The sequence below is a fragment of the Acipenser ruthenus genome, chromosome 5, assembly GCF_902713425.1.
Source record: "Acipenser ruthenus chromosome 5, fAciRut3.2 maternal haplotype, whole genome shotgun sequence".
NCBI lineage: Eukaryota > Metazoa > Chordata > Actinopteri > Acipenseriformes > Acipenseridae > Acipenser > Acipenser ruthenus.
The window spans coordinates 80,153,436-80,178,422 of record NC_081193.1 but is presented as its reverse complement, the minus strand read 5'-3'; the positions used below and the strand labels follow the sequence as shown (position 1 = coordinate 80,178,422).

At 36.8% G+C, this 24,987-nt stretch overlaps 1 protein-coding gene across 10 annotated transcripts in view; it reads left to right on the top strand.

Annotated features, from left to right (window-relative positions):
• snap91a (synaptosome associated protein 91a) overlaps positions 1–24,987 on the top strand; it is an 80,734-nt gene that overhangs the window by 23,066 nt on the left and 32,681 nt on the right. For all 10 annotated transcript variants that reach the window (XM_059024593.1, XM_059024594.1, XM_059024595.1 and 7 more), the window contains exons 2-9: positions 8,887–9,029; positions 11,091–11,166; positions 12,882–12,984; positions 15,984–16,077; positions 17,405–17,516; positions 18,229–18,335; positions 19,391–19,432; positions 24,690–24,760. In XM_059024593.1, coding sequence (XP_058880576.1) covers positions 8,887–9,029; positions 11,091–11,166; positions 12,882–12,984; positions 15,984–16,077; positions 17,405–17,516; positions 18,229–18,335; positions 19,391–19,432; positions 24,690–24,760 — 748 coding nt within the window. The remainder of the gene's footprint in view (positions 1–8,886; positions 9,030–11,090; positions 11,167–12,881; positions 12,985–15,983; positions 16,078–17,404; positions 17,517–18,228; positions 18,336–19,390; positions 19,433–24,689; positions 24,761–24,987) is intronic.

Below are 24,987 nucleotides of genomic sequence, written 5' to 3'. Positions count from 1 at the left end.
CACACTGCTGCACATCACTATAAAAATCTGCAGTTTTGGCTGATCGAGGAGAGTGTGTTCACAGGCGGAACGTTAAAAATAAGAACTGAATTAGAGAATATAAGCAATTGCTACTCATGCTGGATCTGGACCAGCACGATACTTGTTTATACAGCATTTTGTTTTGTCTGTCTACTTTGGCCAACATGCCTTTTGTTTTAAAAAGTGTTTCTGTTTTGTTCAAATCTTTTATTTTGTTTGTTTATAATTAAACATGTGCAAGCAGCACTTTCATACCCTGCATTACTGACTGTGTGTCCATCTTCTTCTGGGCCTGACGTCACCACCAGCCAGCCTGTTCACACTCCTCTTGTGTTTATTTTGTTGGATGCTTGATGCTATGATGCCATTTCGATCATATTGCTCAGCAAGAGGTAGTTAGTCCTCAGGATATGCAGTACTGGTAGCAAACACAGCAGGAACTGGTTTAGTAAAAAGCCTACAGTATGTGGCCTACAGAACTAACAACATTAAAAAAAAAACATGTTCGTGCCTTGATTATAGAAGAATATATCTTCCCTGACGAGAAAGTCCAGACGGCACAGCTATACTTTTTAATTCTGTGTGGAAATGTGTTGCATGCTAATGTGCAGGGAGGGATATTTGAAACCCGTACTACTGTGCTGCAGGTGTACAATACAATTGGTGTATAGTGTTACCTACCCTGGACTTAAAAGTATTCTAAAGGGGGCCAGAGAAAACAGCAGTAGAAAATCCTGCTAGTTTTTATATCAAATCAAAAGCATACCTACAGTAGCACCTTTATTTGCAGTAAAATGGCCCCTGAATTGGGAGATGTTTATTGGATTCTTTCCACTGGGCCCAAGATTAGGTAGCCTGACTTTCTGCCAACACTAAGGTCTTTTCCACACTACATAACCGATCTCGAGAACCATACTCAAAAACGTTTTAATGAATGCAGCTCAAAGCGTCCACACTAAAGTACTGTTTCATGTTTAGTCAGGCTTAATGCGTACACACACTATAAAATAGTTTGGTTACAGTTCCTAGCAGATAATATGACAGTATCCCACCATGCACTGTATTTTATTTTAAAATATTGTGTTATGCCTCATAGTAACAGAGGTCCATATTGCTAAAAAGAAATTAAACAAGTATTTTGGAAAAAGTAAATGTGAACACATGCACACATACAAGTAGGGCTTGAAGTTTTCTGTTTTTTTTTAATTTTTAATTTTTTTTTTAATTTAGTAGTCACCAATTGATTTTACGCCGTTTTTCTCCCAATTTGAAATATCCGCTTGTATTTTAGGCTCAGCTCACCACTAACACCCCTGCACTGACTCGGGATCGGCGAAGATGAACACACGCTGTCCTCCGAAACGTGTGCCATCAGCCGACTGCTTCTTTTCACTCTGCAGGCACGCCATGCATGCCAACTCAGAGCTACATCGTCGGAGGACAACGCAGCTCTGAGCAGCTTATAGGCAAGCCTGCAGGCACCCAGCCAGTCTACAGGGGCCGCTGGTGCGTGGTGAGCCGAGGACACCCTGGTCGACCTAAGCCCTCCCCACCTCAGGCGGTGCTCGGCACTCGGCCAATTGTGTGCCGCCCCCTGGGAACTCCCATCGACAGTCGGCAGTGGAATAGCCTGGACTCGAACTGGCGACCTCCAGGCTATAGGGAGCGGGTTTACTGGATGCGCCCTGGTGTTATTTTTAAGGAGGTGACATCCCTTTAAACAAATTGAGCTGATTCTGTTTCATAATTAAACTTGCCTGATCCTAACTGTGGTCCCCTTAATTTCATTTCAAACAGAGCTGACAAATGACGTGAATTGTTCATCTCTGATCCTACTTTTAACTTGCATTTCATTTTTGCAGTTGCCTAATTTAATGTTGTGCCTTTGTTATTTTCCTCACTAGTTTAACAGAGATGTCCGGACAGATTTTTTTAAAGCATAAAAATGAATACCTAGTGCGGAGTGTACACGGAGTGATATATATCACAAAGCATTTGGGGATATTGGAGGATACACAAAAAATGTAGTTTGGTATTACAGCGTCTACACTTCTGATAAACCGCACTGCCTGATGCGATCTAATTTAACTAGACTCGAGACTAGCCCCTCAGGTGGCGTAGTGTGGACACTAACAGTATTTAGTGCTTTTAAGCTGGTTTAAGGCAACTAATGTGGTTTAAAGACACTGACAAATTCAATACATATTAAATTAGAGCGAGAGAGAAATACAGAATTTAAAGAAGCTTAGTTTGGTGGTTAGTAATACAGTATTCTAAGAAATGACTGCGTGCTTACTACACTGCTTTCAGTTTCACATATTGAGGATCCTTCCTCTTGCAGGTGAAGTTATCCATTGCAGCCTATTTAACAACATTATTTTGCTCTTTTATTGCAAACTTTAAACCTACAGTATTCATTAGAGTAAATTATCGGGTACAAAAGCTATTCGATCTGTAGCGTTGAACAACAAATGTTGTCCAATGCTAGATACAGTATTATCTAATTTAAGACTTCTGTTGGGTTATTACAGAAGTGGCCCATTTCAGAGGTCAGTAATCAAAATCACTTGGAGATTATTGATTTGTTTCCAGCTGTAGAGTAACAACTAAATGAACTGTGAAGGGAGAGACAGTGTGTGGTTCTCTGCTTTTTAACCTTTGAAAATACAAGATTGTAGTTGAATTCATAACCAATGTATGGCAGTATTTCCTGATCAACTATTTTACACAACTCATTTAACTGGTTTTAAGTCAGATTCCTTATTTTACTGGAACGCTAGTAGTCTTCTGCTCACAAGATATTATGGGCAATTGCAAAATCCCAAATAGACTGTTCAATGTGTTAAACTTAATGGCATTCCAAGACACCACTATGCAAAATTGTTCTAAGTGTATTTGCTACTAATTAGGTTCAAATGTGGACGTGACTTACAATTTACAGTACACTTTAAACGATCACTGTAAAAATAACGTAGGCAAAAAAATGCACAACATCAGCAAACACATAACAAAGTGTGTGGAGGGGAGGCCTTTATTACCAATTTGAAAGTGTGGCTGTTCAGCCTGATATGACTTTTAAACAAATGACACAACTCAGCTGTGGTATGGAATGTTAACAGCCTCATTACCAAGAAAGAGATGCAATCATGTGAATCATTTAAATATTATATGTTGGCAAGGTAATTCCATAGCACAACGACAGTCAAGGTTACGGAAGCCTGCTGTTGTTCCATTATGAAAACTACAGTAAAAATTTACTGGAACTGCAAGTCAATGGCAGCCTCAGAAATCAAAGGGATAGTACTGTGGTTTACCAGGGGCGTGCAGTGGATTTGAAGCCTTATACTTCGTGCTGCAGTCACTGACTGCAATTTCTAGTCTGTCTTGACTTGTGACTGTCGACCCAAGGGAGACTGATCACCAGTTTCATTTTGCTCAGCTTTAACTGGCTGCATTGTACGACTGGTAGTATGAATCAGCTTTACAAGTTGATTCTAACAGCCAGGTTCCCAACACCTCCAAGGACAGATGTGAATGCACAGTAGTGTTGTAGCTGCTGTCCAGTATTGAATTCCTGGGCAGGAGAAAGCCTAGAGCAATCGTTGAATGGTATATCAAAACCAAATTCACACAAAAGCAAAATACTAGTTAATTAATTAATACAAGTTGATAAAAACTTGGTAACTTTCATCCCTCTCAAAAGTCTTTTTCAGTCAGATGAGTGTTTTGGTGAGCCTACAGTACATACTGTACAGTAAAATGCCTATTGTTGGTTTTGGTTCTGGTGTTATATTTTAAAAGTTCATGTAAAGAAACTGTTCTTATAGTAGTACTTTGCCATGGTTGACCCATTTTCTTTATTTATTCTTTACTGTTTTACAATGCCCCATACAGTATACTACAGTAATTAGGATTTACATCACCTAGTTAATTATAGTTTTATTTTAGAGTGGTTATCGAGTGTTAAAAATTACAAGTCTCTGACAGGCCAGAAATTCCATAGGCATGAAGTCTGAACTACTGACTCATAGTACTCATGGTTCCTTCAGGGTAATATTGAGGCACAAGTCTGTTATTACTGAGGTGTGTTATTACTTTCATCCAGGGGGAAACCTGAGTCTCACACATTTTGACAGCCACTTTCACTCTTAGTGCTATTAGAGTAGAACCCAGCCCACTACAGCCTCAATGCCACCCAGTTACATCCTGTACATTCAGTTTTTATATGTGTTGTTGGGGGTTTTATATGTGTTATAGCTGCAAACTGGTGGCTGTCTGTTTTTATGTAGTGGTGGCGGAGCCTGAATGTTTAGCAGCTCCTGAAAGTAGCATGCACAGTACTAGTGTGTTATTGCACTCCCCCCCCCAACACGCCACGGTTTTAGGTTGGTTCACAGAGATTAAAGGGACTACTACTGTGGTAGATGCTGCCACTCAAATTGTCATTTTCATGTCATCTGTGCAAATGTACGCTCAAACAATTGATGGAGATAACAAGATCAAGATTCTATCTGCACGAAGACAGAGGATACAGAGTGGAGTGAGAAGGAGTGAGGAGACTGTCATGAGTAGAGGCATTTCAGATCTGTGGATAACGGAATTCCTCTGAAATCTCGCAGTCTTCCAGAGGTTCGCCATATTCTGCAGCTACATCGTCATCATAATTATCATAAACATGCTGCTAAAGGAGGCCTAAATATATAACTTAGTTGTTCGGTTCTATTTTTATTAGTTGAACGGATCTTTTGTCTCCTTCAAAAAGTAGGAGTTAATTAAAGACTGGAGTTAAGGTTGTGATGTTTTTGTTTGACAGTCCCTAAAGGTTTCACTGAGAAAATTGCTTGATATATTAAATTGGAAGTAATTAAGCCATACATTGTTTGATAGGATTATGTTGACTTGATTTACATTTTTTTAAAATCTATTGTTAATACAAATACTGAATGCTCTGCAGAGAGCAGCTTAATATTTCTGCAGTTTTTTGGCATATATTCCCACAGATATGGACTGCCTCTAGCCAGGAGTCAGTTTGTCAGTGTTTTAGCACTCAGAGGCAATAAGATGTGTTGCTACACTATCTACAGTATCTACAGTATATCCAAGACCTAAGGTGACTGAACCATATACCTACTACTGTATTTTATTATTTGTCTAGAACTTAGAAGCAGTGCTTTGACATTATTTTTTAAGAATCATTTATTAAATGTTACATCACATGTTAATGGATGTAAAAAAAATGGAGCTGGTTGTTACTGTAGGATGGGAAAGGATTGAAAGAAAGTCCCTATAGTTTAGGCCTATACAGTAGTCAAGTTAATAAGTTATTATTCTGTGTCTGGGCTTGGAAGAATTTATAATTTAAAAAATAGCAAACTGATCCTGTCTACAATACAGAAGGTAATTCACCCCCAACCCACACTGATGAACTGTACAGTAATACAGATACTGTAAATAACCTGTTTACTGTGATTTTATATTATCAAGTTGCCTCAATCCTAATATTAACCTAATCATTATGAGCAATCACTTTGTACGAAAGAAAATCAAGTAATCAGCTTATTTTAATGTTGCCCAGTTAATAGGAAGCGTGGCTTATCAATACATTACGTTACAGTAACGACAGTTTTCAGGTACCCTTTTATAACGAAAATTAGTTCTGTGAAAACATCAGTTTGATTTATTTATTCATGTCCTCACAAGTCGTAACATCATTAGACATTTTAATAGCTTCAAGCTGCTGTCTTCACTTTAATAAATTACTGGGATACAAAACCATGACAAACACCCTGCTGGAGTATATTTTGCTGCGAGTTGTACAGTAGATTTAATTGTCCATTTTTTAAATTTATTTATTTTTTTATCTGCCTGGTATTTGCAGTGTAAATTGATCCCCCACTTAAATTGCAATTGATTGTACTGATACACAACATAGCATGTGTATTATGGAGCTGATAATGGTAAGCCAGACAAAACAAGTTTATAAATAATGTTACTGCATACAGTACATGTTAGTGTTTGGTTATGCTGTTCTGTATGGACAGTGCAGAGTGTCATTTAAATTCCACTGGCGGCCTTCAAAAGTGATTTAGCAGGAACATCAGGATGTTGAAATGTTTAGATTCAGTCATGTTTCATATACAGGATTAGTCTGATAGTACAGCATGGGTAATTAAGGTTGTCACTGTAACTGCATCTCACCTGCCTCTCTAGATTTCACATTTACAGGTCAGGCCATGTCTGGCAAATTCACAATCTGGAGCGCTTTACATTTGCTTCATGATTACTGTAGTTTATTTTAATGTTGATTCTTCAGATTTTGAAAGCGACTGTTGGGTCAAGATTAGAATGTAAGTGGGCGGTGAGTAGGCTATGGTAATGGTTCTCAAGCCAGAACAATTGTTGGCTACAGCATGACAACAGTAATATAATGGATTGAATAGATTTTGTGTAGCAGTTACTGTTTCATAAGGACCATTTTACAGTAGGTAATATGTGCCAGCAATTATTTACAACAGTAATAACTGGGCTATAGGATATTCCATAATTCATACACAATATATCAAGCATAATACAACTGGTTTATACAGTATTTCTGTTATTTTTACAGTGCTGCAGCAGAAAGATAAGTAAACATTTTCTTTACCAACATGGTGTGAAGACTCCCATACCATTTTTTGTCACAGATAATTCAACAGTAGATTGCACAGTATATTGTGTAGGTAAGGAAACTGCAAAGCATTCACACGGGAAGCTAGGAGATAACAGCGACTGCTGACTCACCATTGCAATCCAGGCATTAATAATGCTTTCCTTCCAGCAGTGTCTCCCATCACTGGGGATTCTGACAAATCTCATGCTTGTAATGGAAGGTTAGCAACCTGAATCTCAAGACACAGAGGGAATGCGGAACTGTGTTAGACGAATCAATGTTTCTTGTATTGCAAGTATTTTAGAGCACCAGAGCTAGGGGCTGGTTGCTCATTGACAATTAAATGACCTTGAGTGTGGTTTGGTACAGTGCATTTAAAAGAAAACAGATGCTGATACAAGTGTTGTTTTAAAGGCAAAGTCCCCAAATAAAAAGACATTCTGGGAAAAAAAAGTTATTTATAATATAAAGTACACAATAAACATAGTGTAATGGTTATTTAAGTAAAGGTTAGCTTGGTCACTGTGTCATGTTATGTACATCACATTATTTGTCAGAGTGTACTGTATTAAAGTTTCAGAAATAGAGCTGCAATGCAGAGCAATAATGCATTTTCAAAGCCTTTACTCCAGTCTTTAATTAACTCCTATTTTAAAACACCTTTTAATTTGACCAGACTGGACCCAACAAACAAGTACTGTGTAATACATAAATGGCTTTATTAGCCTTCTTGAGTTGTATGTTTCTCAGCAACATTAACATGGAGATTTGCCATTTTAAAAATAGTTAAATAACGAGTAGAGTAAACTCCTTAAAGTGTACAATTGTGATATTGATATAAAATATACAAGGAGGCTTTATTTTAGTTTAGTTTGTGACGGATAATCAAATAAATTGTAACATTGAAGAGATGGGCTTTGTATCAGAAAACTGGCGATTCACACTGGAGTCGGAAATCGTGTGTGACAAGCAGAAGGGCAGCAGTATGGTGTAGTGGTTAGGGTTCTGGACTTGACCGGAGGGTCGTGGGTTCAATCCCAGGTGGGGGACACTGCTGCTGTACCCTTGAGCAAGGTACTTTACCTTGATTGCTCCAGTAAAAACCCAATTGTATAAATGGGTAATTGTATATAAAAAAAATAATGTGATATCTGTATAATGTGATATCTTGTAACAATTGTAAGTCGCCCTGGATAAGGGCGCCTGCTAATAAATAATAAAGAAGCAGCAAAAACATTGCTTTTTTTAATGAAAATCTAAGAACTTCAAGTCCAAAGCACATTACTGTACCTATAACTAGAAGATGTTTCAAATGTACTTGGAGACACCCATGACTTTGTAAATATACAGTATAGAGTCATTTTAGGCTACAATTTACCTGTCTATTAATTGTGTTGTGGTATACTGTTATACGGCAAAATACATTGTTTTAACAACTCACATGCTTACACTTGAATGTTTTAGGGACATTTGTGGGAACAACATAAAATAGTTTTCTTTGTGTATGGCTGATATTAGGTTAACATTTTATATGAGAGAGAGAGAGAAACAAGGTGTATGACAATTTAAAGATGTTGTTTCCTATATTGTTTCAATAAATACAGTTATGTGCAAATGCATTAGAACATCTCAAGATTTATATCCTTTCCTGCATGAAAACCTCAGGGTGTGAGAATTTTAATTTCCGGTCAGTAATCAGTGATATTATTATTATTATTTGTTTATTTAGCAGACGCCTTTATCCAAGGCGACTTACAGAGACTAGGGTGTGTAAACTACGCATCAGCTACAGAGTCACTTATAATTATGTCACACAATGAGTCAGTGGCTGAGGTGGGATTTGAACCGGCGACCTCCTGGTTACAAGCCCTTTTCTTTAACCACTGGACCACACAGCCTCCTACATAGCCTCCGATATAGAAACAATGCAACAATACACTCCTGTCAAAATGCTAGACCACTGCTTTACTCAGGCATCTTAACTTATAAAAAGTCTCATGCAATTTTTTTGACAATTTTCAAAGATTTTCATATGTACAACAACTCAAAACTACAGAAGTAATGGGGTGTTCTACTACATTTGCACAGTACTGTGCATTTTAGTGCATATCATATAAAACAAAGTGCAGTAGTGTTATTGATACTGGACATTTAAAAGCTGTAAGGTCTATATGTTCTGTATAGTTGATGTTTCTTAACCCTCATTTCCTTTTCAGATTTGATCCAGGCCACCAATGAGACCAATGTTAACATCCCCCAGATGGCAGACACGCTGTTTGAGAGGGCGACAAACAGCAGCTGGGTGGTTGTGTTCAAGGCTCTGGTCACCACACACCACTTGATGGTCCAAGGCAATGAGGTAAGTAGCAGGTCATTGAGACCCATGACAGCTACTGACAGCTACTGTATCTTTGCTCACACCCTGTTCTAAACTGTTTAATTGAACCAATGAAACTTGCATTCAGTTGTTTCATATTTCATTTGTCCTGATAAACCTGGAATGGAATGGCCCTCCGGGACCGTGATTGGACACCCCAGGTGAATGTTCTTCAAAAAAATCACAGAATATTTTATATTCAGTAAACCTCTTCAAAACTGTTGTATCTTGACTATAACTTCAGTGTTCATTTCATTTGACTAAAAGTTATTTCTGGGTGGAAAAATTGTAACAAAACTGGCAGAATGTAGGGGAGTGATTTTGAAATATCATAACTAGGAACAAATACCACAAAGTTCCACTGGAAGCTGTCTTCTACTTAACTTAATGTATTGGTTTTGACATATTGACATCTGCATACTTTACTTGAAAATGAACCAGCAGAAAATACTTTAAGGACCTGTCAGGAAAAGGTTTGTGACGGGGCTTGCTGGTGCAGCCTTATCAAGACTTGCACAATAGAACAGGACAGCCAAATGTATTTTTTCTGCTTCCTTCCTACTCTGTTTGGCTTTCTGTGATGGGAAATCACACATGGATTCAAGGCTGGAATAAGACCTACAGTGCATTCCCTGAATGCTGGCCAGCAGGAGATGCTTAATACAAGAGGATGCTTTTCACGGTCTGGTCAGATGCCCAAAGAAAATGTCTGCTGATCTATTCCCTTTTAAAATACAGAAATTATCCACATACAGTACACCTCGAGGTGGTGGGGAGAGGGTCCTTTTTTGAGATCTTTTGAGATACCCTACCCGTAGAACCTGCGATCAGATCTGCTGTATAATGAATGCTCCTCCACTGGTCTGTTCTTGGAAGGCATGTTAAAGATACATAGCAGGTGTTCACTGCTATTTTTGTGTTGATGAGTATCCCACTATAGTTCATACTTGATCGACATGCCGAAGTCACCTTCTTCTTCTTCTTCTTCTTGAAATATTGCATACTCCCCTCATTGCTGACTGCAGCAACCCTAAGTGATTGGGTTCTATGTATAAAGCTAGAAATAGAAAATATGGTGTTTTTCTAATCACAGTACTATTACATGTTTAAGTTTAGACCTTGTCAATGTTTATTTTTTTATTTTTTTTATTAGTCTGCATGAGTTGAAGACTTCAGTAGCCTGAAAAGTGATTTACGCAGATAAATAGCAATACAGTTTCTAAAGGTTGCTTGCAAAGACGCTGTGCAACACCAGCAGAGCTGAGTCGCCATTATCTGGACATTCCATTTCAGACTGAATTGTCTCAATTGCCTGTCATCAAGCAGAAGCTGAAAGTTTGTTCTAGAAATAAAAATGTGAAATTTAACTGAATGATCCACGTCACCAGTTTATGTTGAGGTTCACATAGCTGATCCACAGGGCCTTATGAAGTCATGTGTCTACAGTATGCTCATTGATTCACACATAGAGACCTGCTCTTCAACACTTCTAATTTATTAAAATGGGTCCTGCAGTGCCATGATGTTAGTCTTATTCCCAGAATCAGTTGTGCATCATAAGAGGCGTAAAATGAATGAAACCCACATTGCTTCAATAAGAACACAAGAACATAAGAACATGAATGAAACCCACATTGCTTCAATAAGAACACAAGAACATAAGAACATGAATGAAACCCACATTGCTTCAATAAGAACACAAGAACATAAGAACATGAATGAAACCCACATTGCTTCAATAAGAACACAAGAACATAATGAAATGAGAGGAGGCAATTTGGCCCATCTAAGCTTGTCTGCTTCCTAGTACTGTAGCTGATAGATTTCAGAAGTTGGGTCTTAAAGGATCCAAATGGTTCTGCCTCAACCACATGACTAAGCAGCCCATTCCATCATCACTCTCTTTGTGAAGAAGTGCCTCCTTCAGACTTGTTTCTCCACCACAGAGCATTTTACCAATGTTTGATTATTGTATTTTGTGATAAAACAGTAAGTCACCCCTGTATATTTATTTAAAAAAAAAATCTTATTCATCTTTTGCAGCGATTTATCCAGTACTTGGCTTCTAGGAACACACTATTTAACCTCAGCAATTTTTTGGACAAAACTGGTTCTCATGGTAAGACTAATCAATATTATTATTATTATTATTATTATTATTTATTTCTTAGCTGACGCCCTTATCCAGGGCGACTTACAATTGTTACAAGATATCACATTATTTTTACATACAATTACCCATTTATACAGTTGGGTTTTTTACTGGAGCAATCTAGGTAAAGTACCTTGCTCAAGGGTACAGCAGCAGTGTCCCCACCGGGGATTGAACCCACGACCCTCTGGTCAAGAGTCCAGAGCCCTAACCACTACTCCACACTGCTGCCCTCCAATAATACTTTATTATTAGCTGCTATTAGTTAGTTATGAAAAAGCATCAGGTAGCGTCATTGTTTGAATTCATTTGGATTTGTTCTTAGTTTTTGACCCTATACTGTTCATACTGTGTACATGTTTACTTGTCAGACATCATTTTGAGTTATGATTTTCAGTACAGATTCACAATGTATGCAGAAACAACACATTATACTGTACAAGTGTTGAGAGATAACTTGTTCAGTGCTGCTGAGTGAATATTTTTTTCTTTTGATTTTGGAATCTGTGTCGTGTTCATTTTAATCCAACAACAAAATGACCAGGTGAATTGCATTGTTCCAGATTACACCAGCTTGATAGGCAGATGAGGCCGTTGATCTTTGTAAAGTTATTCTCTGAATTGTTAAATTTAGGTTGAACATTTTTTACCCTACATTAAACTTCCTTTTCTATACATTTTACAGTACAGTGCTGTTGAATGTTTGTGGAGTCCTCTAGTTATTTCACTCATGAGTAAAGCTGTGTTTTTTTCACGGTAAAAGGTGGCTTATTTTACGGCATTTTACGGTCTAGAAATAGGTATTTCAAGAAATTTAATTATTAAACATAATATTTATTAAAGCTGAAAAAATTATTTTGTCACATTCAGAATTGTTTTTCTCCATAGTTATTAAACAATAAATGTTCCAAAATATTTAAATCCTTACCTGAAGAACAGTAAATGCTAAATTGTAGAATATATATATATATATATATATATATATATATATATATATATATGAACCTTTTAAAGACACTCTATTTTCACCTTAAATGAATTATCAAACAAAATAAAAACATCAATAAATGTAAGAATAACAGACATGTGAAATGTCCCCTTCTTGCACTGGACAGAGTGATTTGTAGCAGAAATATTTCCAATCTTTGATGCAGCTGGAGTCTTTTTTGTTGAAGACATTCAGTCATTTACCGGAAGCAAGCTAAGCTGGCTGCCAAGTTCCTAAATGGGGTGTAATAGGTAGTGCTAACAAATAAATGTATATTTACACTATTCTTTCAGAAATGGGAATTTTCAGGGGAATCATGAAATCCGTGAAAATACAGCCTTAACCATGACGATGGACAAAAAAACCAAACAACTTTGCTATTTGTCATCTTTATTTGTGGAATAATGAAAGTGTACAGTATTCTATGAACAATGATGGGGCATCATCTGTTTATTCTGCAGACAATATCATGTCACAGGCAGTACTCACAGTATGCTATGATCTTCACCACTGTCCTGTGTACATTAATGGCCCATAAGCGTAAAAACATTTACTACTTATTTTACAGAGAGGTCTGCCTGTGTGCATGTGTGGTTGTCCAGGTTTTAGTCAATTTTAGATGATGATAATGTAATTAAAGATGTAAGAAGAAGCACACAACAGTCCTATTCTCATGTGCTGTGTTTCTTTTTAGGTTATGATATGTCAACATTCATCAGACGCTACAGCAGATACATGAATGAAAAGGCTTTTGCTTACCGACAGATGGCATTTGACTTTGGCAGAGTAAAAAAGGGGTAAGCCAATACAAAGCAAGTTTGGGGTTTTTGGCTATGTGTATTGAGCGCAGATTGAACAAATGTTGCTTGTGTTCAGTTATGATGAAATATTGCTTAAAGCTGTGAATTTTGTTGACATTTGGTACAATTTGGTCACAGTAATATTTTAAAAGGCTAGAGAGCCCTTCAGAACCCTCCACGACCAATCAGGTAAATCCAAGAGAAACACACGTTTCCAACATTGAAACTACCTCGGCAACAGAGGCTCTCTGCTTTCAATCTTTCGGGCCAAATGGCATTTTCCAAGAGGGAGTCACTGTAAACATCTATAAATCGGCCACCTGAAAAGTCTCCCGTCCACAGATAAAGATGCTTCATAATACACTCTGATTCTGACTGAAAGTAAGTCACTTCTCACAAAAAGGCACACAGAAATGTTAGCAAACACAAACACCCTTGGAACAAACTAGTGTAAAAATGGAAAAATAGTTATAATATATTTAAAAAATCCAGATTCGTCATTGTCCGTCTCTGCTGCATCAGAATCCTTGTTTGGTAAAATTTGCAGTAATTCCAAACACTGCTTTGCTGTCATTAGTCTTCCGCGAATCCATTTTCAATGTGTATTGGGGTTACAATTAATTTCTTAGAAAAACGAGTGACTTGTATAGTAACCAGAGTGCAGGCAGACAGCCTGGCGCCGTGAGCGGTCAAGGCTGATTGATGGGCTGTCAGAAGGCTCTTGAGAAACAATTGAAATGTCAGAAGACTGCTCACTTGAGGAATACAGACTGATATAATCAAACTTCAATACATGGCCGCAAATCCTGACTGATAAATACAAATAATATAGCAACATTTCATTGTTATAATATGTTTTATATGTATCGGTCAATTTGACCGCTCCTGGTCAGAATAGGTATGACAGTATTTTATCTCGCTAATTATTGCAGCTACACGATTCTTTCTTTGTCTGGGTAATTAGTACATATATTTATGAAATGTTAGGAAAGCACAGCTCTGTATCTTAAACACACGCACAGCAATTTACTGTATATTTAAATTCCAAAAACAGTCAAAATGACCGCCTTGGTCATTCTAGTGTTAATTGATCAAATTAACCTTATTGTTATAGTTTATATGGCAATTTAAGTTTTATATATGAGCCCCCACAGCCATTTTGTGGTTGCAATGGAACATGTTAAATAGACTGTAAAAGATGACAGGTCGTGCATTACAAACCTATTGAGGGAGATTTGTTGGAGAAATAAAACAAAATTATAAAATATTGTTTAACATCAGTGGATGACATTTGTCTTTAGCTCTTTCTTCTGTTATACACAGTATTGAATGTACCCCTTTGTAATGCATGTGTGACAAGGCCAGACAGCTTTACACCCTGAGTCTAGAGTGAGGTGTGCTGATATTACAACAGAGACCTGCAGCTTGCAGATTGTATTTGGCTCTTGATTGATCTGCTGCTAGGGTACGCTTTGAAAAATGTAATAACCCTACAGTATCAAGCTTATGCTGCTGATTAGAATTCTTATTGTGCCCTGTAGCCTCTCTGAATTAAACGTTTTAGTTTAGCAGGCAGATACTTTGCACAGGAACACTGTTGCCTAAATGAGCATTCTTCACGTGTTCAACAAATGGGTTTATTTTAATGATCTAAACAGGATCTAAATTCTGCAATTTTTTCACTCTTTTGATGGGGTTAATAGACTCACTTATTAGCATTACTGTACTGTATCTATATATATAAAAAAAAGAGGTTTGAGAAAAATCAGATTTAAAAATGTTCAGATGACGCTTAAGGTCATAAAAATTGACCTCAATGTCTCCACTGTTGAAGGAACGCAGGAATGAGTTGAACAGTGGTCACCAATCCACGTGGGATGTCTCTTGCTCCGTTGTTTTCATTGAGGTTTCCTTTTTCTGCATCATGGATATTTTTTACTGGTTTTCACCCTCGTGTGTAGGCTGTCTGCCAAATAGACTCCTCAAAATTAATCTTTCATAACCCAATTTATATATTTTGTTATTGCAATGGTACTTCTTGACATTTCCACTTGTTTATTCTTTGAATACATTAAGCTGCTCTAGTACCAATACTCTTTACATTTTCAGTCCCTAGATTACTATATATAAACCAGTATAATCACATAATCTCCTGCCCATTGGGCCTGTGGAAAACACACAGAAGGGGATGTGGTCTGTTGAAATGTCAGCTAGTTCATACGGCAGCCTCTTGTGTATCGTTCTCATCAGTTCCAAGTCTAAGCTCTTTGATGTGTTCTAATCAGGCAGTAATTGTCAGCTGAGACCTCTCTGATTAACTAAAGGAAACAATTTGCAAAATCTGTCAGTGAATATTCTTTCAAAGGAAAGAAAATCAGACTCCTAGGATGTGTAGAGTACAATATTGTCACAGAAAGCATTTTTGTGCTACAGCATGATTCCTGTTCTTATCAAGAACTGACTGCATTGCACCGCGGTAATGGTGTCTGTGATAGGAAAGATTTTCAGCTGACTTAATGGCACTGTGCTTAGAAATGTTTTTTGTTTTGTTTTACCAGTCTAGAGCCAAACCACTTTAATCCTGGTCATTTATGCTCTCTCAAGTTGTTGTTTTCTCTTTTTTATCATTAACATTGAGTTTTCTCCTTTAAAAAAATAACCCTTATAAAAGTTTGCCATAGTAAAAGCATAGCAAAGTGTAATAAAGCACAGTGAAAGTATGGTAAAGCACAGATAAGCATTGTAAAGAAGAGAGAGGTATGGTAAGGTATAGATGCAACTCATGTTTAAATGGGTGAACTATGGTAAATGGGAAAAGTGTGGTAAAACTGTAAAATACCATGCGAAAATAAGGTGGCAATAACTTATTTAAAGTTAATTAAAAACTGGAGTAAATGGTTCTGAAAAGAGGACCCAGAATGTGTTTCAGTTTTAGAGTGATACCTGTTTGATGTCTTACTAAGCGATTTACCTTTTCTGCCTTCATTGTGTTTCAGTGTTGATGGTGTTATGAGAACCATGACTCCTGAAAAGCTATTAAAAGGCATGCCAATTTTACAGGGACAAATTGATGCACTATTGGAGTTTGATGTAAGTACATATTAAAATATTGCATTAAACAACAAAGATGTTTCTTCAAATGTGTGGTAAAATGAAGAAAAAACAAAACAACCCTATGTAAAAGCCTAAAATCTAAAATTACACACACCAGGGAAACCTCATTAAGTTGGCACAGCCAGCTTGTTTTCAAGAGGCACCCGAAGTCCGCATGCCTCAAGGTGTTGTTCGGCATGTGCCATTAAATGACCTAAGCCTGTAGATTTCGTATTTTAACAGGATATTTTGCAATGTAATTGGGTAGTTTACAATACTAGCCCAGAAAGTGTTACATCTTCAATAACAGATTAAAATACTTTAGTGCATTGTTTAAATCGGTTCCAAATCATGGCATCTACAATATTAAGGAACAATATTAATCAATGCAGTTCTGCCTTATGACCCATATTGCTTCCCTATTTTATTGCGATGCTCGATAAAACAATAGATATTGGGTCAGATAAATAAATGCAGAACAACTTGGGGGGTGTGAGGCATTACTTGCCCTTTTTACCCCACTAGACTCCTTGCTTATGCATTCAGAGTTGTGACAAGAAAAAACACATGTCCCTCACAGTCAATCTGCAGTAGTGTTTGGGGGGTACCGATGTAATTCAAGAGGGGATTATTATCTGTTTAGGGATACCAAGACATTTAATAATCCCAGGTCTGTGTGGGGTAAAATAAATGCTCCCAGTCGTTCTGAATGTATTCATCTGTCCCAATACTTGTTGTATAGCATCCCATAAAACAGGAATATAATATGCATTTTTTTAAGATGGCCATCGTGACTTTAACTTTTAATTAAGTGGGATATGTTACTTTAAACAAGAAGACAATGGGTAGTGGTTGGTGTCACCTTGTGAGGCTATTAGTGAGAATAGTAACTCACACTCTCACACCCACCAGTGTGTAATAGACTTCATGCAACTCTGCATATCTAGTTAATTTCCCAGTCAAGGAAATAGTGTGGAAACGCTGCCTTCTTCGGCATGCACAGCAGCAAGTTGTACCACCTAATGTGCAACTGTAATTTGGTTTTCTTTTTTTTTTTTATTAACTGAACTGCTGCATTAGTCATTTATGTGCACTCTGTTTCTTCAACTCCTCAATAGAATGTGGCGGTGACAGACGGAGAAAAACGGAGACCATCATTATCCATAATTATTAAACACTCGATAGTGCTGAATTTAGAAATGTTAAAAGAAAGTTACATTCAGTGACACATGTTTCGACTGGAAGTCTTTTTCAATGTCTTCAAAATCATAATTAGCATTGATAACACTTGAAACTGCTTATTTTCTGTCTTTTTGTACAACAGGTCCATCCCAACGAGCTGACCAACGGCATAATAAATGCTGGCTTTCTACTCCTTTTTAAGGATCTTATTAAACTCTTTGCCTGTTATAATGATGGGATCATTAACTTACTAGGCAAGTCTGTACTAAAATTATTATTATTATTTTTTTTAATGACTTATTTCCTGCCTATTTCCTTTCTCTTTAGTCAAGATAGCTGTAAATGTAGCAGCGATGTCAAGCAACATACTTTTCTTATCCTGTATTCCTTTATGGCCATTTTCTAAGCAGGTGAACAAAACTGCAGACACTACCGATTAGTTAGATTAATAGTTTTCTCTGGCAGTATTTCTTGCTTTTCCTGTGAAAAAGTGAACTCTCTTTCCCCTTGATAACAGTGGAAGACATAAAGGACATATTCTTGAGCCTTCACTTCTTCAGCAAGGTTGAGGTTTAAATGTATTTTTGTTTACAACTGTAAGTCGCCCTGGATAAGGGCATCTGCTAAGAAATAAATAATAATAATAATAATAATAAACAATAAAAACATTATTTGAATTGTGTTCAGTGCTTATTGCGTAATTCCTTATTGTGAATTTATTCAAAGTTGATGTGCCTGGTAAGTTTTAAATGTGTGTCATGTTTAAGAAAGCTGTCTCCTTTATACACCAAATTTTGAAAACACAGGAGGTGCAGTTGCTAAGTTTATGCAATCTACATTCTTGTAATATTTAATTTAGTTTATTATCCCATTATATCAACAACTTCATACTAATTCATGTAGTAGCAGAAGCATGCTCTATGCGATTATACATTATTTTATCTTTACATTATTTTATCTTTACAGAGAAATTTTTTGAAATGAAAAAGGGCCAATGTAAGGAAGCACTGGAAATTTACAAGAGGTTTCTCACAAGAATGACAAGTGTCTCAGAATTCCTCAAAGTTGCAGAGGTGAGCTTTTGTTTAAATGAAATGTATCACATACTGGGTAAATTGGAAAGTGTATTACTGCACATTAGTTTATTGTATACATTTATATTCATATTTATAACTTTTCACAGCTAAGAAGTTTAAGCAATTGGACACTAGGGGGTTATTTTCAAAACTTTTGAGTAAATTTGCTTAACTTTAACTTTAAGTGTTTGTTTCAAATTACATTTACAGTTGCATTTCTTCCCTGTTAAGTGAAGTAATTATGCAAAACATGTAATTCACATTTTTAGTTCAAGTTTTGATAATACCCTCCTTTGTGGTATTCTACTTTAAAGGTTTAGTGTAGGTTAAACCCTTTTGTCTTCATTCGTACTTTCTGCCCGTACTGCTGCAGCAACCCATAATGATAGTCATATGTAAACCAAAGCTATTTTCCATTGCCAATATTGACTGTCATTTCCTGTCAATTTGAATCCTGCCAGTGTGGTTTCTAAAGTACAAAACCCATATTTATACAGTATATCGTTACTGTGAAATATAGGAGACCTTGTAAGCGGACTTGGCTTTAAAACAGACGTGTTTTAGTTTGCTGCTCTTGAACGTAGTAATAGGGGCTTGTCATTTTACTCCACTGCTTGTAATGAATGTGCACATTATGGGATCCTGAGGAATTCTAAGGCCCTTTCACAGATCTGTGAAACAGTGCAGCCCCTGAATACTTGAACCTTCAATACTTTACTGTTAAATATCCACTTGATACTGATAGCACATAAGTTCCACCTTTTTTAGAGAATATTTGAATGATCTAAACAGAGGCTGATCTGCAGTAGGTACCGTCACACACATACTCGCAAACCTCTTTCCATTGTATTTGTATTATACTTGGTGAATAATAAGAGTGCTTATGACTCACCCCTGGAAGAAAAAAACCCAGCCACCGTTTAGATCATGAAAATAGTCCCTGTTTGATTGTATTGAGATATCCCAATTTAGTCAGTGAACAAATTCTGTTTTCAAAGATTTTCTTGTGAAATCCCGTAACCAGCTTCTTTCTCTATTTCCTCCCCATGCAGCAAGTAGGGATCGATAAAGGTGATATTCCTGATCTCACTTATGTAAGTCTTGATTTTTCTTTGCATGCTGGCATAATGCATTTAAACATGAGCAGTCCCGTCCTATACCTACGCAGGTGCATAGTACTAACTGTGCATCCAACATGGGAGCTGGAAAAGAGTGCTAACCCAGGCTTTAAAATTAATTTTCTTCCATAATATCAGCACTAGCAACATTATCACTGACCTTTTCCTGTGTTTAAAAGCTTTTTTTTTTCATTGCTTGTTCTTTATTATTTTTTTATTTCAAATACAATGCGGTCTGTAACTTCCAGGTACCCGTTCACTTCCTGTGCTTCGGGTCATTTTTAACCCAACGATCTAGCTGCAGTCACACCTTGTGTGAAAAGCGACGTTTTTTTTGCCTTTTTAATCGATGCAATTTTAGCTGTACTTGTAAAACATGTACAGTATATCTGCAATTTTAAAGGCAAAAAAAAAAAAGAACATGACGATTTTCACCAGTGAAACAGAGGGACCAGGTTGAGCGTGCTAATGAGAATCGATACATTTTAAAGCCTTGGTTATCGCTCCCTTAATAAAACATTTTCCAAATCCCAGATGTCAGGTTTGAGAATTTGTAACCCATCATCTTTCCATACACAGCTGGGGCATGCGTGTGAGATGACAGGAGATTTCGTGCTACCATTCAGATCACAAACCAAGTGTTGTGCTACTATACTATATATTGACAGACAAAATGCCCCTTCTCTTCTCACTTGCAGAGATGCAGATTGATTCCAAAGATTGAAGGTGTGAGTAGTGCATATAAAAGCTCCGGAAACAGCCAGGTGGAATTCAGAATCAGAATATCATCACCACATTCTATTTTTAGTGGACTTTGATCTTAATCTATGATTACTTACTGTTTTTAATAAGAAAACCGGGGTCCACTGAAATATGAGCATAGGGTGTCCGTAATATTAAAAGTGAACACTTACAAAAATATCATATTTTAGTAATGTTTCATCAGTCACTGATACTTTATGGGATCGCCTTTTAGACTCAAGTTTGAGTTGACGAATGGAGTTTAATATTGCGGAAGCTCTATTGATACAGTTGGTTTTATAATCTTTGCAGATTGAGCAGTCTGATGTTTTGCACTAAAGCATGCACTGATCTGTATTACTACAAGCACGATCATTTGCTTCATCAAAACCTAAAGTAGATGCTAAATATAGAGAATGCCAGAGGTGACTCTGCATGTTTCCAATTTACTGTTTGCTTAAGGAAATAGGGGCAAGAAGCTATCGCCAATAAAAGGAAAAGGACGAACTTACAGTGTAATCGCAAAACCAAAAATACATTTACTGGATTTTTATTTTTTTTTCTGGGTGATTTCGGTGAGTATTGATCAAGCGTCCAATAGCAAAAAAATAAATACAGGTTGCAAGAAAAAGTAAATTCTGAGGCCATTATATGTTCTGATTGTGTTGCATAGAATCTATTTAAATGAAATATGTACTGCAATGCAGTCGTCTTAAAGGGGTACCTTTCGTAAACATTTTGCTAATATTTAATTTCTTACCTGTGTAATATCCTATTTTGTGTGTTCTGTGTGATTATCTATTATTTCCACCTAGATCGTTATTTGTCATGCATACGCACACGTAACTGTGATTTTCTTTTTCTTTGGGGGGGTGGAGGGCATTGGCATTGCGCTATGCATTGAAGCCTGTAAGTGAAGCATTGTGCTCTGAAGCTTGTACAACATTGATATGCTTCCCCACCTCCCCACAATCATCTTTTACAGGGGATTTTTTTTTTTTTTTTTTTGCTGGAATAGTTAGTATATGGCATGGCAAATAATGGTCTTTGCAGAAACAGCAATAGAGAACCATAGAGAACACATATAATAGATTACAAATGTAAAACAGTTACATTTTAGGAAAATGTAGATGATGAAAAGTAGCCCTTTAAAGAAAATAATATGATCACACTACTCCGTTTGCATGTGTGATAAATTATTGATTGTACAGCATTAGGTTTCAGAGCTCTGTTCCCTCCACATCTTAAAATTTGATCTAACTCAATGGTTAGAACTTAATAGCCCTCTATGGCTGTTCACAAGTGTGCTACATACAGTATTGCAGATAGTGTGCTTCCAATATTTTGTCCAAATCCCTGTATATCATTAATAAGTCATGCTCTTTTTTCTCCCATGGTCATTGCTTGCTTGTTTGTTTTTTTTATTAACATGCACACCACAGGTATTGCACCGAGGGATCATTATCGATATTAAAGAATCTGACACTGACAGTGAAAACTCTGCCTTTAAAGACTGTAACATTGATGATCCGGTAATCCTGTTTGACTCTGTCAGTTATTCACCAGACCTTAATGTAATGGGATAGTGTGTCGAAAAATATTTGTAATTCTTGTTAGTTTGGTACCACAAGTATGGAAATATGACCTCCATGGCATCACAATTTGATACATTCAATTGAGCTGAGTTTGGTGTTCCTTTCTTGGTTTGCCCTTTTAAGCTCTGTCCTAATTAAAACCTAGAATGGTTCAAACCGCTATGCAATGCAAAGGAATACAAAGGCATGCTAGGATACTTTTTTCTGACCCGGCTGTTAAGGAAACCCTGATAAGATCACACCCGCTAGGATCACACAAGGACATGATTTCAGGACTCCCATTTTATTTCTTCTATAAATCTGCATTGGTGGGTCATGGGTAATGTGATTGCTTATTTTGATAACTGTGTCTTATGCTGTTGGTGTGCTCGTATCTGGGTCTTACCTGGACCAGCTGAAATCTTCTCCCTATATGAAACTTGGTACGGGTAGGAGCTATCTTAACTAATGTATTCTTTTTGTTAAGAATCACTTTTTATACAGTTTCTGTTTCAGCCATCACACCTTGGTAACTTTTTAAGTTCAGCTGGTACACCAGATTGTTACCATTAACCTATACTTCTGCAACAGTATTAAATACATCAGTATAAAATATAGCACATAGAACAAATGTGTTTTTTCTCACATCCTCTGGTTAATGCACCAGCTGGATTTAGAGAGCCCTGTTGAGGCCTCAGAAAGAGCTTTTAAACTCTAAACAACAAGAATACAATAGCTCAGATAACAGTGATTTTATTTTTTATCCATAACAAGTTGCTCTTTTTCTTTCTACATAGGGATTTGACTCTGACGATGGCTTGTATTTTGTTTTCCGCGATCATGCATTTTCACTCGTATGTAAATTCTTGCTGTCTGTTTCCTCCATTCCTCCATAATTGAGGCTTCTGTGTACACAACCTTATCAGTAGGAAGATCTTTGTTCATGTTGCCCAGCTTGTTTAGTTGTGACCTTCTCAAATATGTTAATCTTTTTAACTATTTGGAGGAGCACCACAGTGATTTCTTTAAATCATTCAGGGTACATGCAATCTTCTTTGCGATTCTACTAATGAAATGCAAAAAGGTACATTTTTTTGGAATGATAAGCATGGTGGAGTAGCTGTTTTTGAGGTTATACTGTAATGAGGTTTCTATAAAAAGAAAAATATCTGTATTCATATTTTATTCTCTTATTAAGGTTGAATGATTTTATATTTTTTGGATGGCTGAAATAGATAATTGTTGATGCATTCGTTCAAATTACATTTTTAAAATGTATGCATTTCTCTTTTAAAACATGAAATAAAGTTATTGAGAAAACTGATAAGTTCAGACTTTTTTAAGGTCTTTTGAGAGTGGCAGGTAATTGGATACACCATTGTGAAAGGACAGTGATCTACAGTATATTTTCCAGGGTGGGTGAATTGCTTGTACAGTACAGCGATTTCCCCACAATGGCAAATCAATGGGGGATCAGAGTATACTCTATTTTGACTGCTCACCAGTAGCTCATTCTCTCTGTTCTGTCCTTGATGAACCTCTGTGGGTTACAGTGAGGCTCTTGATACCACCCTTGGTGTGCTGTGCTACACTTTCGCTCTTTTCTCATAGTATCCAGTGAATGCCCATGCTCTTGTTTAGCTATTGAATCAAAAAAGTGTTTTAATCCAGTTGTTCCCAACTTCAGTCCTCAGTGTCCACTAAAACTCCATGGTTTGGTGCAAGCAAAACCTATTCACCACATTTAGATTGGCAATGGTATGCATCATATAAGACCATAATATAATACAAATTTGAAAATAATTTGTTATTTTATTAGTACCTGCTTGAAACAAAAACTTGGATTGTTAGTGATCGATAAAGGCTTGGGAACTACCGTTAAGAGATGGTGAATAACGTTTATTATTATTACTCTGGGTGTTTTATGGCTGTTGCCTTTTCTCTCCAGTCCAGTTTTGTACAGTCAGCTCAGCCTTATGCCAAGGGGTTCCATATTCCATATTCAGTAATATCCATTTGGATGAAATGAGACAAACAAATAATCTGCTATAATTTGAACCTCTTCAATTTGACAGATAACAAGCTTGCGGTGTGCTGTTTGTGCTTGAATAGCATGAGCTTGCATCTTTGACAGTGCGGTGCCGTGTACAGTAGATGGGGTTCTTTAGAGCAAGCATGGGCATGTCCTGTGTTTTGCTCCTCTTTTGATAACCAGCACTTCATTCAAATGTTTTCTTACTTACACATAAGAACATTCTCAAAAGTCCATTATTGCATTTCTATTGATCTTTTTGTTTTCCAGAATTTTATTTCTGTAGAAGCCCATTTATCCTGCCTTTTTAAAAGTTTGAAATAATTGTTTTTCTCCATTCACTGTCAATAGGACCATCCTGTGTCTGACACTATAGGTACAGTAGTAGCCTAAGTGTGAGGCTCAGGTGGGGCCCTATTACTTGTTACAAAGGAAGTGAACTCGCATCACTGTGGCAGGAAAAACGTGACTTAAACTAAAAAAGTAAAATTAGGAAAATTAAAGATGTCTACAGCAAAAACCACTTATGACAATGTCATTAATCTAATAAAACAGGTACGATGATGTTTTAAAGCGTTTTAGTAGAATAAGAGTCCAATTCAATTAACTGAAAGAATGTAGACATATTTTTTTCTTATGAATCGACACACACACACACACACACATCTCCAGTAAGTCTTCACCATGAAAATGTCATTGCAGTGTTAATTGTGTGAAATTATATTTTCCCAATATGCTGTCTTTCCAGATAACAAGTTGAATGAATTGGGCTAGTGGCAGAAGGTTGAGCTGGTTTTCTTTGATGCTGTTTTGGTTTTTTTGCAGTTTGCTAAGCTTCTTGGTGTGCAATTATTGTTAACCATTTGCTTTGTTTTGTTTTTTCTAGGCCCCCAGCAGTCTTCTTGAGACCTTGGAACAACACTTGAATACACTGGAGGGCAAAAAGCCAGGAAGCAAGTAGGCTGTCTTTCCTTCATTCTTACATTCAATCTGCTACTCATGTACAGTATGCGTGTTACAGTTAACCAATAGATTCGTCATAGTCTAAACTGTTTTCAGGTCAGTCTCCTTTCATTGGGGAAGTTGTTTGAGATAAGACAATCTTTGAATTCTTTTGAATATAAAGTGGATGTGTAACAGGGTTTCTTTAATGTACATTGTACGTATAGGGGTCATACACACAA